At 35.3% G+C, this 16,657-nt stretch overlaps 1 protein-coding gene across 1 annotated transcript in view; it reads left to right on the top strand.

Moving 5' to 3' along the window:
* Window positions 1-16,657, top strand: part of LOC104073855 (aryl hydrocarbon receptor-like) — a 57,599-nt gene that overhangs the window by 23,275 nt on the left and 17,667 nt on the right. Inside the window, 2 exon segments of the mRNA XM_009573786.1 lie at window positions 11,189-11,304; window positions 15,019-15,108. Coding sequence (XP_009572081.1) covers window positions 11,272-11,304; window positions 15,019-15,108 — 123 coding nt within the window. The 5' untranslated portion in view covers window positions 11,189-11,271.

Genomic DNA, 16,657 nt, shown 5'->3' with positions numbered 1-16,657 from the left:
TTTCCCTCAGGTCCTCTTCTTCCAGAGTTTAGCCTGTTTGCTCCAGTTCCCCTTCTTCGCAGCCTTCCTTGCCTTTCTCCTTTCCTCCTCCTTAGCGTTGTAATGAATAAAATATAGTTCTCCTTTGCATCACAGTCTAACCCTAACAACATAAGTTATATAATGGTGCTGCTACTAATTCTGCTTTCTGGTGCTTGATCAAAAATACAGGCCTCTGTCCTGTGTGACCTCCTAAGCGCAGTCTTCAGTAAAAGTGCCTGGGATCAAATCCAGTCCAACCTTTTTTTTTCGCTTTTTCTGCTATGTAGAAAGCCACTGAAATTTTTTACCTTGTTTGTTATATTTGGGCTATAACCATTCGCAGGTCTTTAATTCATAAACTATACGGTTCAGTGTAACAAACTAAAGTTGTCAGGAAAGAGGGTATTGAAATATTGTGCAATCACAAGCTTTAAACTATGTATTATCTAGTATGTTTTTCATATGAGGCACTAAAATCTCGCCCAGTTAGAGAATCTGAACTTCTAAATCTTTACTGCATTTATCCTTGCAGTGCTGCTGGAGTTAGAAGTGCTCTTACTACGGTTTCATAGTTAAGGAAGCGTATGGTGCCTGTCTGATTTCCACCACATCGCACAGGAAGGCGGTGTCAGAACCACAAACCCATCCATCCTCTCAACTTTTAGGCATATTTTTGATAACTTCCTCCTTGTCTTCAGCCTGTCTTTCTTGCCCGCCCACCATGCACCCTGCCCCGTGTATATGCTGTAGTGTAGCTTATAATCCTATATTTACTTGAAAAGTGTGTCTGTTACCATGTGAAAAGTACACTTAAACCACAGATGCTGTACTGTTTATTGCCTTTCTCATTTTTAGATAGCAGTTCTGCTGTCTTAAAGCGCTGCTATGGCTGAAGCCATGGGGAAAGACAGCTGTCGGTTTTGGAGACTATTGCAGTTAAAGCGTCATTCTTTTAGGATATTTAACTATGAAGGTTGCGATGCTTCTCCAAAAGAACCGTGGAAACCCAGCGTCTTGTCCAAATTCTGGCTTAGAGGAAGTTGCTACACATTTAGCCCATCACAAATAAACCCATTAGGTAAGATCTAATTCCTGTCCTGGTTACCTACCGCTACCTATTCAGCTTTCTGTAGGAGGGAGAGGTTAAGGTTCATTTCTTCTAAGAGGCTTTCCGCTGGTATAAAAAGAATACCAGGGAGAGCTGGAGCTTTTTAGTAGAGGCTTTCCCATATCTCAGGTGCTAGATAGAAGGGGTTTATAGGTTTTTTTTCTTTCTCCTGTTTAGTATTTACCCATGCCGTTATGCACTTAGCAGAACAATGGATTGTCAGTACAACAAACAATTAAATAATAGTATTAGTTTTATTATAAATGAGTTTTATGATTGAAATTCCGGTTCAGTAAACACGTAACTTTACATGCAGTAAAACAGCAAGTAAATTACTGACTTATTGGTTCACATTTGTGTAACTTTTAAGACACTTTTAAATACAAATGCTGATAGGCATTTGTATGAAATTTTTTACAGCTATACCATTTAATGAAATTATTTAAATGACAAAAATGACAAATTTAAATAAAAAACTTCTTCTACAGAAGATACATATTCAAATACATACTGTGTTAAAGTATAACATATGAAAACCAGACTGAAGAAAGGGAAATTAAAATATTACGTTACAGTATTCCAGGATAAAGTGGTTTATCAACAAAAGGTGTACAGAAGGGTTTTGAAAACTTTTGAAAGTTTTTTCTGTTTGTTTGTTGGTGCTGTTGGTAAGTTTTACCAAGCAGCAATATTAGATTTTTTTTTTTTTTTTTTTTTTTTTTTGCATTAGAACAGTAAACTCATTTACTGTCTCATAAATAATCTTGTGATCCAGAAATGTAATTTCTGGGAAATTTGTGGCTCCCTTTGAGTCTTGGCCAGTGAAATTTGATTGAAGTTTAGATAGAAAAAAAGGTGATACTCCTGCCAAGTTTTTGTCCGTCTTATGATTTATAACTCTGAACATTGGAAATGTATCCTTGCCATAGACCTGGAAACCAAGTAGCACTGGTCTGAGCTCACAGACATGTCAGTTTTGAAAGGGCAAGCAACAGACTTCCTTATGCCAAAAATAGCTTTTGTGCTAAATTATTTAAGCATAGTGTTTGATCACAAATAAATGGAAAATAATATTTTGCACTTTGGACCTTTTTTGTATAGTGGGGGAGACCAAGGTCGTTTTAAAATTAGATGGGTGAATCTGAAATATCGCACATTCAAAAACCATGGTACTTGGCATTGAGAAAAATGTTGTGTACTGTTTTTATTCCTCATGTATATTTGTTATATATTGATTGCAATGAAGAGAATATTTTAGACTTCTGCAGCGGTTCAAGTAATGTGTACCACTTCTGCGCTTTTCTGTTGTTAAGTGTAAAATATATATGAAGACGTGTTTGAAGTGTAAGTACGGCGAGCCCTTGGGAAGTTCTGGAGCTGTACCATGAGTAATTTCGGTCCAATGCCGACAAAATATTTATGCTTTATTTTCAGTTTGTAAGTCTGTTTTCATGCATGGTCTGTGAAACATTCAAGGATGATTCTTAATAGAACCTTAATATTGGAAGTTCTTTGTCTCGATTATACCAAAAGTGAAAGTAGTTTTCTTTAGTCTAGAAACAAATACGGCTTTATTGTAGTAGTTACTTTGGTGGCAACCCCTAAGGGTTCCTAATAGTTTCTATTGAAACCTTTTGTATTAAGGTACTTTTAACTCTCAAAACACTCTTAGAGATGAAAATTTCCTTTTGCTATTTCCTCTCTAGCCTAAGCGTTTTGGGAAAAAGCCTACCTATCTTCCTCCCTTAAAGAAGATTTCTTGTGTACTTGAACATCCTCCCAACTGGGTAGACTTGTGCTCTCTCTGCCGTGTCTGATTGTATAGCTGATGAGTTTGCATTTTACTTGGTTTGAATTTGGGTTAGACTAGAAAGTACTGGATGACTGAAAATTGAGGAGCGCACGCGTGCAGAACTTGCATCGTGAGGGACTCTGGCTTGCGTCGCTGGAACAAAATCTGCATTGCAAACGAGTCGCACGCCTCAAAAGCCCAGGAAATTCCCAGAACTGACCACTTACTTTTTACCCTTGTTCTCTTCTGCTTTTTTAATTAGTGGAAATAATTTTTTCAGGCTTTTTTCTTCCACCTCTCTTGTTTAAACTTGTTCTGGTAGAAGTCTTATTCTCTCAGTCTCTTTTTTAATTCCTTCACCAGCCATAACCAACTAATATTTCTTTGAAAGTATTCATGGTGGTATGGTTTACCCTGTTGTGATAGCTCCTTTGTGGCGTTTTCTCTTTTGAACCGTGAATAATTTCCTTGAGCAAAATCAAGAAATACCTGTCTCCCGTGGCTCATAGGTTCTTTCAATTGCTTTTCCTAAATATGTAGACATGTTTATATGTCTCAACATTAGCTGAAAATATGCTCATGAATCAAAGCACCATGTCCTCTGAGGTTGACAGTTGTTTGTTACTAATTTTTTAACCTTTGTTTGGCTTTTGTTATGGAAATATCAAAATATAGGCAGCTCTTGCATGTGTTTTATTGGTATTTTTCTGCTTTAACAGTAAAATATATTCTTTGAAAGCAATTCCACTATTGTCATGATTTGGCACATTCAGTCATTCACATGCTTAAGAGGAAAAAGGTATCCTTTGTTACAAGTCACTCCCAAATGTACAATTTCACCCTCATTTTGCTTAAGTTTACAAAATCCGGTTATTCAACTTCCATGACTAGTTTTGTAAATTGTTTTCTGCATATATTGCTCCAGACTGTGTCAGAATATTGATGTATTTTTTACATTTTTATTAATGTATTTACGTTTTGGTGTTTTGATACTAATGGAAAATACATGTTGTTATCCATCCACAGTTAACTGTAATTTACAAGCTGTGTTGTAAATTGTGATACAGCTTACAAGGAAGACTGCCCTTAAATTGTTTCCTCTTCAGACATGTAAGAAATAAAAATGCTGATGCATATCACAACTTTCAGATTTAATTGTTAATAGATGGCACAATAATTGGAGGGCACGATATTGGAATTAGAAAATGAAAATATGGAACTCTTCAATATTAAAAACTTGTCCGTATTAAAAACAAAGATGTGTCAAAAATCTGATCATGTGGAAACTGTGAGTGCACGAGAGCAAGAGCCAGCTGACCAAAAAAATGGCAAAATTTTGCTAAATTAGTGGAATAATTATAAATTTAATTGACTTAACAGAATTTCTGTGAACAAAGATAAATTGTCTACCATACATTGCCTTTTCTTTTTTTTTTTTTTTTTACTACTTTGGTGTAAATACTTGCTCAGCTGTTAGTAGGATATAAATAAACAATATAAAGCTATCTTGAAAATTACTCAGAATTCATAAATGAAGGGATAGGAAATACAAAAGTTTAGTACGCAAAATACGGTGAAAACTTTCTTCCCCACATGTAACATGTTTTACTTGTACGTGTCCCCTACACAGAAGTCTATCTTGCCTCTTTGTGTAACATAAATAAAACTTTAGAGATAGAGTTATGATAATTGAATTGTATTTATTTTCTCTTGTATCTCTAAGTACAGAGCAATCCTTAGCGAGTTCTATTAGGAAATGTACAGTTTATGGTTTCTAGTAGAAGTGTAGCTATTTACAAAATATGCAATCAGTGCGTGTTTTATCTTTCTAAAAAAATCATTAATTGCATTTTTTTCTGTGTGTAACTTAATAGCTTTCATAAACATTTTTCCCTTTACAGTCTCAGAGATAGCAGGTGCAAAATATAGGTAGTGGAGATAGGTAAGGTTGCATATAGATACATGGATATATATTTTTTTCTCCCACTTAAAATTGATCTTTTGCCATTATAAACAGTTTAGCGTATGTTAATGATTTAGGCAAGAGATTAATATTAAACTCAGTTTTCTCAGTAGTGCCCTCCTTGTCTTGTTTTGGCTGGTGAACTTCGTGTTGGAGGTTAGCATTTGTTGCTAAAGTGAGTAAGACCACCCCCCTCATGAGAACTGTTGTTTTTTAAAGTAATCTAGAACAGACTAGTTGAATTTATAATTCTGCTGAAAAGGTTATGAAACAGTCTAAATTGGCTCTGACTGCAAACTTTGACCCGTTTGGCTGAATTGTGGGAACTGTGCCAAAATTTGATATAAAGCAGTTCTGGAAAGCTCTTTAAGATTAAATTCCAGGACTGCATGACTGATGTGCTAACGATATACTTGTAATATTAGGCAAGTGTTACTTCAATACAGTTTTAGGCTTGATTTAAGTAATTTGTTGCATCTCAGAAGGCCCAGTTTTAACATTTGGCATCTTGATATTCCTTTCTCTACACCTCTCTGCAGTGAGCTACCCTGGCTCCTCAAAAACTTTTTAGTATGCTTTTTCTTTGGGGAAGAAAAGGTAGGAAAGAGAAAAGGTTCTAACCGCAGAGTATCTTGGTATGGTTTCCATGAAGCTTTTCAGCCAGCAATCGCCGAATCGGTTTGTATTCAGCACTCTTATAACACATGGCTAGTTTAGGCGAATTTTGAGATGGAAAGTCTGTTTAATCATACATTTTTTCACTCCTTTAATAATAATAAGAGACTTTTAGTGTAGGTATGCTCAGGTTTCAGTTGAGAATAATCTCTCCAGCTTCCACAGCTGAGCACCAGCAAATGTGGCATATTTTCTTCATTTATGTTAGAAAAACTTCTTTATTCACTCCACACACAAAAAATTACATTTTTTTTTTTCTTGTTTATTTTGTTCTTTCTGATGCTTTGCAAAAATGCGCTTTTTTCAAATTAAGTAGTTTCTAGATTTGAGGAAAACGGTATAACAGAACTTGGTTTGGCTGAGTTGAGTGTTGCCAGTGTCCTGATACACACTTCTAGGGATGCTCATCTCTTGTTCTGTGGCCAGGCAACTGACTATTCCGTGAGACAGTAGTTATGTGCAGGTTATTAGATTTCATTTTTACTGATACTCCTTTCGAATATTTGTCCAAATATGGTAGGTGTATCACTCCTTTCATGGAAAGGGGAACTGGAATGGTTTTTGAATGCCTCTTTGTATTACTTTAAGAAGTTTAATTGCCAATACTATTTTCTTGAAGTAGTAGTAAAGTAGACAAGTATGTGTTAAATCAGGCTTCTATATGAATGCCCATCAGAAAGTTGGCTAGATAGTTGCTGACATACACCTTATGCTGAATTCTCTGCATCTCCAGTTATTTTATTAACTTTGCATCAATTAGTACAGGTAGTGCCCTCTCGAGTATGTCAGTAGAGTGTATTTGCACTTGCTCTGTGACAATTTTGCGATTCTCTGGTGTTGTAACTTCTGGTAAACAGAGTAAGGAATCACCGTTTACCGGATTCCTCCTGAAGGTGCCCTGGTAGGTACAGGTGGCTGCAAAGTCATTGATTTTGCAGGCTGAACTGGATGAAGTAGTGGAGATGGGGCTTCCAAGAGCTGGCTCTCAAGTGAGGAAATGATGGCAAAGGTTCTTGCTGAGAACAGGAGTGACAGCCCAGAAGGAAGAGGACACCAGTCGTTGTGGGCTGCAGCTGGGGGGAGCGTACCTACCAAACAGAAACCCTAGAGATCAAGTGTTTGGGGGTGAGAGGCCTTCTTCACCCTGGTCTATGGCCTCTCTGGAGGACAGCATGGAGATCAAATGAGATGGTGGATAGACTCTTTATTTTTTTAAATAATTTTCCTCACATTCTTTGCTATGCTTCTGTTGTTAGGAGTTAAGATTATTGCATTACGTAAAATCTGTTAATGTGTTGATTGCTGCTGACAGCTAGTGGGGGAAGGACTTGAAGGTTTTGTTTCCAACTGGATCCACTGAGTCATCATGGTTGATGTTAAGCGTGTCTTAGTTCTGGTTTGAAGAGAGGAAGAATCTGAGAATTTTGTCCCATAAAAGGTGAAAGCGATAGGTCTAATGCTGAAGGAAATGCATTTTAAAAGGCCAGTTAGGAGCTAGATGTGTTGTTATTCCTACAACTCAGCAGCTGCAAAGCATACTGATTTTCTGCTTCATAACAAAGAGAATAATCATTAAATTAATCTATCATGTACTATCAGTTGATTCAGCACACTGCTTGTAACGCGTGCAGTTTAGGATATATCCCAAAGCACTTTCTCATACTGAATGTTATTCCTTGGAAAGAAGGAAGGCTGCTTAATACTGCTCTCCTTAGGTATTGAAAATAATTTTTCAATGAATACTTATATGGGTTTTAAATGAAAGACGGCTTTTGGCAGTAGTTAGAACTCAGTTGCTTCCAGACCCAAAGAAATAGTTTTATGTCAGATTTTTTTTTTTCTCCAGACATATTGTTAATCTAATAAAGTACACTACATCTCTGTACAAATCTCTCATTACCTGAACGTAACAGTTAGAACCAGAGATAAGGAGCTGGTAAACACCAGTGTTACCATTGTTATTTAATTTGTCTTTGTAGATATATTGTAAAACTGACTCTCTTTTATATTTGCTGATTTCGGTGCTAAAGCATTTCACAATTGTAAAACAAATGTACCAGAAATGATAATGTTGTTCTGTGTCTAGAAAACCTATTAAAGGTCACTATCTAGTTTTGTTGTCTTTGGGATTTAGCTTTTACTTCAAATCAGGAAAGTCCAGGCAATGGGAATGATGCTTGTTGCTGGACATAGGATTAAGTGGCAATCATTAACCTTGTTGGAAAGCATGTGCTTGCAGTCTAGCCCTCTTGCTAAAATTGTGTAGCAGAAAATCTTTTTTTATTATTATTATTTTCCAGGTATAAACAACTGTGCTTTTTTTTTTTTTTTTTGCTTTAATATTATTCATGGGAAATTCTGAGAAGTAATTTGATTGTGTCTTTCATGTCTTTTAGAGTATTTATAGAGATTTTTTTCTATTTACTCTATGGGAGTATTCATGTTTTAATTTCCTGAGGCTGAAAGTTAACAGGGGAGAGGCTGATGTGTTATACTTAATTCAGAGATTCAGAGATTATAAAGCAATGAACTATGGGGATTATTTCATCTGACTACATGAGTAACATAGACTATGAGAAGTAGCAGAATACAGGGCTGATTTTAAACTAGGTGATGTTGACTGTAATATTACCTTTGGATGAGTTACAATTTCCTGAGGCTGAAAGTTAACAGGGGAGAGGCTGATGTGTTATACTTAATTCAGAGATTCAGAGATTATAAAGCAATGAACTATGGGGATTATTTCATCTGACTACATGAGTAACATAGACTATGAGAAGTAGCAGAATACAGGGCTGATTTTAAACTAGGTGATGTTGACTGTAATATTACCTTTGGATGAGTTACCCTATTTAGCTTTAGTTCTCCTTATCATCATCTGTTACTATATCTCTAGCTGGTATTTCTGAGGCCACAGCATTGTGCGCTGTGACTAAATCTTTTCAGAATTACTGCTTTGCAAGATGGCCCTCCTGTACCCTAGGACCAGTTGTTGTTGGGATCTGGTAGCCTTCAGTTTGACTGTATTGAACCACATGTTGCAAGTTTGCATCCAGGTAGCCAGGGTTGCTCAGTGTCAGGGCCCTGCGTTGTCTCTGTTTGTTACTCTCATTGTATTTGTGTCAACCTAAAATCTTACTAGCGATTTTTTTTTTTTAATGTTTGCTTGACGAGTGTTGATAAAGAAGTTTAATCACATAGGGCTGGTAATTAACATACCTTAATTATATTAACTTTGTAAACTTTACAAGTTACATTTATAATTTCTTTAATAAAAGTTTATACTTAGTTTGAATACTGATTTTTTTCTTTTTAATACTACCTTCTTTTAAATACTTACTATTCAAAGTTCTGTATCATCCATTCCCTTGTCTTGTCTCCCCAGTAGGAAATTCAACAAGCTGTTTTTAAGATCTTGACTAAAATTTATCAAGTCTTGTTGATCTAAAATATCCATATAGAAATATTTCGTCATCTTTCCTGGGTTTTTTTCTACATTTTTATTTCTATTTTTCTCACTTCCACCTAACAACAAGCCAATTCTGTTGTTGCAACCCCTTGCTTTGCAGTTTAGAAATTTTGGGGTTGGGGGGTGGGGGTGGTGTTTATCTTTATGGTAAAGGTTTAAGGTACAATTACTCAAGTAATTTTAAGCTGTTTAAACACTACAGACCCACTCAGACTAATTTCAGATTTGGAGACTTTTTTTTTTTTAAGAACTATGTGGAAAGTAGATACGTTCTGAGTTATGGAAACTCTTTGAGTATCTAGTTTTACTTGACAGCATCCTGTTTATTAGAAGACACAGTGCAGAGATGGGGGGTAGTATGTCTTTCAGGTACTTTGTAGCAGTTTGGTCTGATTCTTCATCCCTTAGTCAATGAGTAATTCTTTTCTTTCAAATGAAACATCATCTGTTACTATATCTCTAGCTGGTATTTCTGAGGCCACAGCATTGTGCGCTGTGACTAAATCTTTTCAGAATTACTGCTTTGCAAGATGGCCCTCCTGTACCCTAGGACCAGTTGTTGTTGGGATCTGGTAGCCTTCAGTTTGACTGTATTGAACCACATGTTGCAAGTTTGCATCCAGGTAGCCAGGGTTGCTCAGTGTCAGGGCCCTGCGTTGTCTCTGTTTGTTACTCTCATTGTATTTGTGTCAACCTAAAATCTTACTAGCGATTTTTTTTTTTTAATGTTTGCTTGACGAGTGTTGATAAAGAAGTTTAATCACATAGGGCTGGTAATTAACATACCTTAATTATATTAACTTTGTAAACTTTACAAGTTACATTTATAATTTCTTTAATAAAAGTTTATACTTAGTTTGAATACTGATTTTTTTCTTTTTAATACTACCTTCTTTTAAATACTTACTATTCAAAGTTCTGTATCATCCATTCCCTTGTCTTGTCTCCCCAGTAGGAAATTCAACAAGCTGTTTTTAAGATCTTGACTAAAATTTATCAAGTCTTGTTGATCTAAAATATCCATATAGAAATATTTCGTCATCTTTCCTGGGTTTTTTTCTACATTTTTATTTCTATTTTTCTCACTTCCACCTAACAACAAGCCAATTCTGTTGTTGCAATTTTTATGTGCTTCTAGCTGATTTGACTTTTGATTTTTGTGAAATTGGCCTTTTCTAGTACCAGCTAAACAAAATTTGGGTTTTATTTAATAAAACACAATTTAGTTTTTATGAAATCAAGGGAAGACCACACCTACCTAAGCAACATCTGCACTTCAGTTTTGATGCCCCTTTATTAATTGAGAAGTGGGATGATAAAAATTTTCCTTTCCGTAGATGGAACAGTTAACCTTTTTCCAACTTAGTCTTTAAAAGCATGTGGGTGTTTTAGAGCTGCCACTTAGAGATGCATCTCCAAATTCTCAGAACGTGAAGTCCCCTCTAGTGCGATCTCTTCATTTTCTTCCAAATGAAAATATTTGTGACCTGAATAATGATGATTCGTGGTTATAGTATTTCATCTGAAATTGGAAAGTTTGCTTAATTGTTTAAGTGGTTAAGATTTAACTTTGGCAGGAAAAAAAAGCCTTTTTGCTTGAAATAGCTTTTTTTGTTTTCTTTAATGCGTAATATGCATTCAGGGTTCCTGTGTCTTTCCTTCCTTTCTCTGAAGGGAGCTTTAGGTCTAGAGCAGGTTTATATCTGAGGTACCATAGTTTGATGTCTGAAATTAGATGGGATAAGAAAAAGTGTAAGTCTTGTCATACCTTAAAGCAGAGTTGTTATCAGATTATAGGAGGTTCTTGTATGAAAACAAAAATGTCCTTAATTAACAAGAGTGACAAAATAAAAGTAAGCCTTATAGTACAGAGAAGGAAAAGAAAAAAAAAGGAATAAAATAATGAGATTTGGATTGATTTCAATAATACTGATTCTGTTGTGAAAATATTATAGTTTATAAAGGAGATGGATGACAAATTTGGGGGTTATCTCTAAAGTTAAGGAAAAACTCTGACATTAAAACAGAAATCTTTCATTAGATTGACTTTATAAGCATTTTTAAAATACAGTTTTTTCTTACACAAAATAGCACATCATTACATAAATTTCTAGTGAGCCTTTCAAAGATCACTCAACTTTTTTCTTTCTTTTTTTCTAGTTGCATTAAAATCTTCTAACTCTACAAGACCAGAAAGAAATGGCATTCAGGAAAACTGCAGAACAGCAAAACGTGGAGAAGGGATGCAGATCCTGGAAGGAGAACTTTTACTGCAGGTATGTTTTGCAGCGGGTGTGTTATACAAAGATTACATTTTAAAAAAAAAAAAAAGGATTATATTGTATTTAATGTAACAGTTACTCACTGATGAGATTGAAAAGGGAATTTTTCTTGTTGTCAAATTCTTTCCTCGTTTTCTTTAGGTTAGTATTATACAGCTCTTGCACTTTTTTCTGGGGGTAGTAATGACTTTAAAGAGCGAGCGTTAGACTGCAGGGTCCTCTTAACTCTTTCTGAGTCATTTCTTAGAGTTGTTTTTTCCCATCTCTTTGGATCTGTTGTTAATAAAGGTATTAGTATAAAGAAACAATCTTCATAAAGGTCAGATGCGTTAGTCATCTACTGTAAATTTGGTGACTAATTGTATTAAAAAAACCAAGACCTTGGGCTTGCTGGAATATCTTGCTTTCTCAGTGGTTTGAAAGAACCCAGACTTCATAGTATAGGTTCAGGACAAATTTTAAAATGCTTTCAATAACTTTTAGCAACGTGAACTACTGGAAAGTATTAATGAAAAATAGGGGTTTTTTAAATTATACGGTCTGTGTTATAGTCTGTTTTAATGTCCTAGAGTGCCAAAGCATATGAAACGTAACAATATAATACTAGGTCCAGGTTAAACTCAAGAAATGACTAATATTAGTATTCCAATGTTCTAATTAGTTTCATAAAATAGATTTTACTGTGACCTGCAGCTCCATTTGAAATATGCTGATAATCTATCTTTTACACAGGTTTCCCACTAATGTATCAGAAGTGGCAAATCATTAGGTCAGAGCCAATTGTTTACTTAGAACAAAATTAATTTAACTGTTCGAAGGGTAGAAATGAAAACAGGTTCTAAGAATCCCACAAAACAATTACTGTGGAAAATTGTTTCCTAACCAACTAAAAAACTAGGACGTGTATGTAGTTTTCTAACCTTAATGAAGTATGACAAAGAACTGTTACGGAATTACTGCAGGTTAACAGCTTTCTTTTAAATGGAAGTTATCTAAAAATATACAGTATGTGGTTTATATTGGAGGCATCTATTTGATGTGAAATTTAGTTATTTTTTAACTTCTAAATGGAAGTTATATGATGAAACTGCTATAGCAAACTGCTTTCCAATATGAAAATGAAATGGGTGATATATTTGTAACTGTAAATTCTGCCCCCTTGGGAAGTAAGTAAATGAACTGAATTTCATAACTGGATTTCTTGGTTTGTAAATATTTTATATTAAAAAAAAAAAAGAGAACGAATATGGAGATAGAGTTTTCTTAGGGAATGTAAGAAATGATAAGTGATGAAAGTGGGAATTTTCTAGAAGATACTGAGCATCAGTAAGATGTAAATAGTGGTAACAACCTTCCCTTCTGCCTAAGCTCGGAAGTCTTTTGTGTCACAGAGGTTTCCATAAACTATAACTGATGATGAACATTTCCTTTTTATTGTCTTTCTATTTTATTTCAAAGGTGGTATGAATATATACCATATTGTTTATATTTGGTTTTATTTGTTCATCAGATGTTTTTTCTTGTTTCATAACAAGATCATCTTGTGATGTCAACTGTCTTACTAATTCAATATATTGTGAAAATAGAAATCAAATACATAGATGTGCCTTCCTTAAAATTAAGCTATATCTCCTTTTAAAAAAAAAAAAATTAAATTACTTCGAAGTCTTATTTTAGATACATAATCTAGTATAGTCTAAGCAAGTTTACGATACGAAGTGCAAGTCAAATGTCAGCCTCTAAAATAAATTTTTACGTCTGAATTCTTGCCGGTTTTGTAATTGCATTTGTATTAGGAATATTGAGAGTATTTTTGTAGAAGCACAAATATTATCTCCGGTGCTCCAGAACAATAAACTGACTGAGAAATTTCATTATGCCTTTAAAGATAATCGTTTTAGGATTGCATTTTGCCAAAACCTCTGTCAGAACCGATCTCCCATTTGTTGGTATGCGTTGGATACCTGCATGTTTTAAGGAACTTCCAGTGATTTGTTGCAGTGGACTTTCGGGCAAACAACTTGTATTTTACAGAATTTCTGGCTCACAGACTGCATCTGATTTCTGCAGTAACACTCCTGTTTCAAAATGAACTGCGTACCAGAGCCACTGTAAAATGTTGATTGAATTCCAGGTAGAGGAGCCGTTTGCCTTTGTCACAGGCTGGACAAGAAAAGAACCTTTCCATGGCTTTGTACGAAGCAAAGCAGAATAACTGATTTTAACATGTGGGCCAGAATTAGACACTGTGCAGCTCGCGGAAGTTTTCTATCAACCACTTGAGGTGAAATGCCCTGCAGAATAGGTCAGCAGAGGACACAAGCACCTGCCATTGTGGCATCCTGCTCCCTTGGAATTAGTATGAACTTCATCAAAACCAAGGATTTTATGTAACTACTCAAGATTTCTTGGGTTGGCTACACTATCTAATTTCAGATTATTACTACTTTTTTTTTTTTAGCTCATACTGTTTCCAGGTAAAGTTCACTAAACTTATATAAGGAGGTTTTATAGAGCTCACAACTGTTTATGAGAATAGATTAAGAAATGTCTACACATTAAATAGGTGGTTCACAGCATTTTAAGACAGTAATTTAATCAGATCTTTAACCTGGACTTAATTAGACTGTATTAGCAAAAGAACAAGAAATAGTAAAACCATATCTTTGCAAAACTATGTAACTATGTAACTATGGCGCTTACCATAATGTGGGGTTATGGGAGTTAATGTTTGTGGAAGAATGATGCTGTTTTGTAATAAAAATACGTTATGTTGTTGTTAAAGAAAGATACAGGATGTCCTTCACTTATTTTACATTTTCTATTATTTTGCATAATAAAGAGGTTTAAAAAATGTGTTTTGAGTATGCTGGCCAAATTTGACTTTGAATGCAGCAGAGGAGATTAAGTGGCACAATATACTTAATCCAGTCCCTCGAGACAGCCTTTTGTTAAATCTTGACTGAAATCCATAGAAGTACATCAGCACCTTTCAGATGAGCTGCCAAGTCACAAATGTACTGTTTGCTATCACAACAATTGCCATGAACCGTATTGATTGGGAGTTCAGATAAATGCCCTTTGTGTGACTTTGAGTAAGGAGCCGCTTAGTCTGCTGCTTCATGAAGGGGGAAATCTCTTCAAAAATACTGTTTACTTGCAACAGTCCGCTTGTGCAGAGGTTTTCTATTTTAAGTAAACTATAAAATGTTTTTTTGGACTATTATTTGGGGATCTTGATGGCTTGATTTCCTGTCCACTTAGGCCTGTCTGCGCTATGAATAGAACAGGTTTTGGGAATGGGTTTGTGACACGGCTCCCGTTCGTGCCGCGGGCAGCTGGGTGTACCGAAGGCTTGAGCCACGCGAGCATTGTGAGCTGTGGTCAATACTAGATACACCTATAGTTGTTCACGCTGCTGTCCCTCATCTCCTACAATCAAGAGTAAATAAAAGTAATCAACAGGTTTTGGCTTCTCCCCTGAATTTTCCAAAAGAACTTTTTTTTCATTAGATGTGGTTTTCTTCATTGTGGCATGTGTACTGTAGAGAGATGCAGTGAATGATTCTGTTTATGCTGTTAGATAATGATATGTTTTCGCATGCTTCGCATTTGATGGGGAGACTAGGGTATAGGTAGACTTACAGCCACAATAATTAACTGGAATTTTGTCTCTGAAGCTGACAGATTGGTGTGTTTCCTCCCCAGGCATTAAATGGTTTTGTATTAGTTGTTACGGCTGATGCTCTGGTTTTTTACGTCTCTTCAACTATCCAAGACTACTTGGGATTCCAACAAGTGAGTTTATTTTTTCCTCTGTTTTTTTTGAAGAGGTTTTGCTTAATTTCGGAGGGCATCAGTGTTCATATTTAGGGTCTGATAGTTTGTGAAATAAAAATCTCAGTTAGGTACGTTGGATTACTTTGAAATCGTATTACTTTTCTATCAGCTTACATAGCTGAAATGGGACCTCAGGCCACGCACAACAGGAATATAATTTCCAAAGCTGAGTTAGGCAAGATAGGAAATTTTCACACTTTATTAGTCTTTACTGGAACAACTGTTTGAAATTTATACTGTGATGTTACCCAGTTTAGGATGCCGAGTGAGACATAATTCAATGGGAAGGTAATTATTTTAATAGAAACCTTTCATACAAAATTAACTCCATATGCCTTGAGGTTTTAAGTATCAACTGAGTGATTTTAGTATTTTTAGAATTTTAGTGTTCTCTCGCTCATACTTACTTTATTTATTTACTTATTTATTTCAAAACAAGCATTTGTTATTTACAATTTATGGTGCAGAACATGGCTAACTTCTTGCGCTTTCAAGCCAGGTACCAAAGTAGTGAAGGCCAAGACCCAGTGGGCACATGTTGTCTTCCTTAGAGAATTCCTGCCATTAGTTTATGTTAAGATGATAGAAGCTTAGTTATCAATTTATGTCTTTGGGTACTGATGAAGATAGATTCAGTTGCTGTCTAAAAATAGGGAGAAACTCTGCTTGGTCTGCAATTTTAGCTAACTGATAAGAGATTGGGGAATGTTTGTGTTAAAGGAAATATTCCAAACAAAACATTATTATTCCTGGAGTTACAGATTCTTTCGGTGTTGGGGAATGAACAAAAAAGCTTGGAAAACAAATTGGGCATAAAATTTGTATAGTAATGCCAATAAATCAAGTGCATGATATAGAAGTGAAGTCTTAAAAGTTGCGAAAATTAGCATTTCTGGCAATTTATTCTGGAAAATACTGATTCTTTTATGAAATTCATCAAAGCAAAATTTGAGCTAGGCTTCTGCTTTTGCCAGCTCATCTTAATTTCTTTAGATCTATGTTTTATTTTAAATATTTTCAGTTTATAAAATGGTTGGGGTTTCGATCCATGCAGAAAACAGGCAATTTAACTCCTCTCTGACTGAGGCTTTTCTTGAATATTTTGGGTGGTTTTTTCCCCCCTTAATTTCCTTCAGCCACTGATCCTGGCTGTTGTAGCTGTGCCGTTTAGATCGCATTCCTAACCACGCAATTGGTTGTGATATGAAAGCTTAATAATTACAGATTTTAATGCATCCTTAAGGAGTGACAAAGCTTTCAGGCAAACAAAACCAATGTTCATAATCTACTTGGCTTACTTTTGGAAGTTGTTTGGTTCAGGGTCTTTGGCTTCTTTTGTATTCCTGTAGCACCTAGAATGGGTCGGTCCAAGTACCAGCTGGCAAGTACTTTATTTACCAGTATGTAAAATTAAATTTTATAAACAAAACCTCAGCATAACTGTTCCAGGCTTGCTTAGATAAAAGCAGGTAAAGAAATACTTGACATAATGCTATTTTTTTCTAAG

Source organism: Fulmarus glacialis, unplaced genomic scaffold (genome assembly GCF_000690835.1).
Source record: "Fulmarus glacialis isolate BGI_N327 unplaced genomic scaffold, ASM69083v1 scaffold7173, whole genome shotgun sequence".
Taxonomy (NCBI): Eukaryota; Metazoa; Chordata; class Aves; order Procellariiformes; family Procellariidae; genus Fulmarus; species Fulmarus glacialis.
The sequence above is the reverse complement of the archived record's forward strand: the minus strand, read 5'-3'. Positions and strand labels throughout refer to the sequence as shown.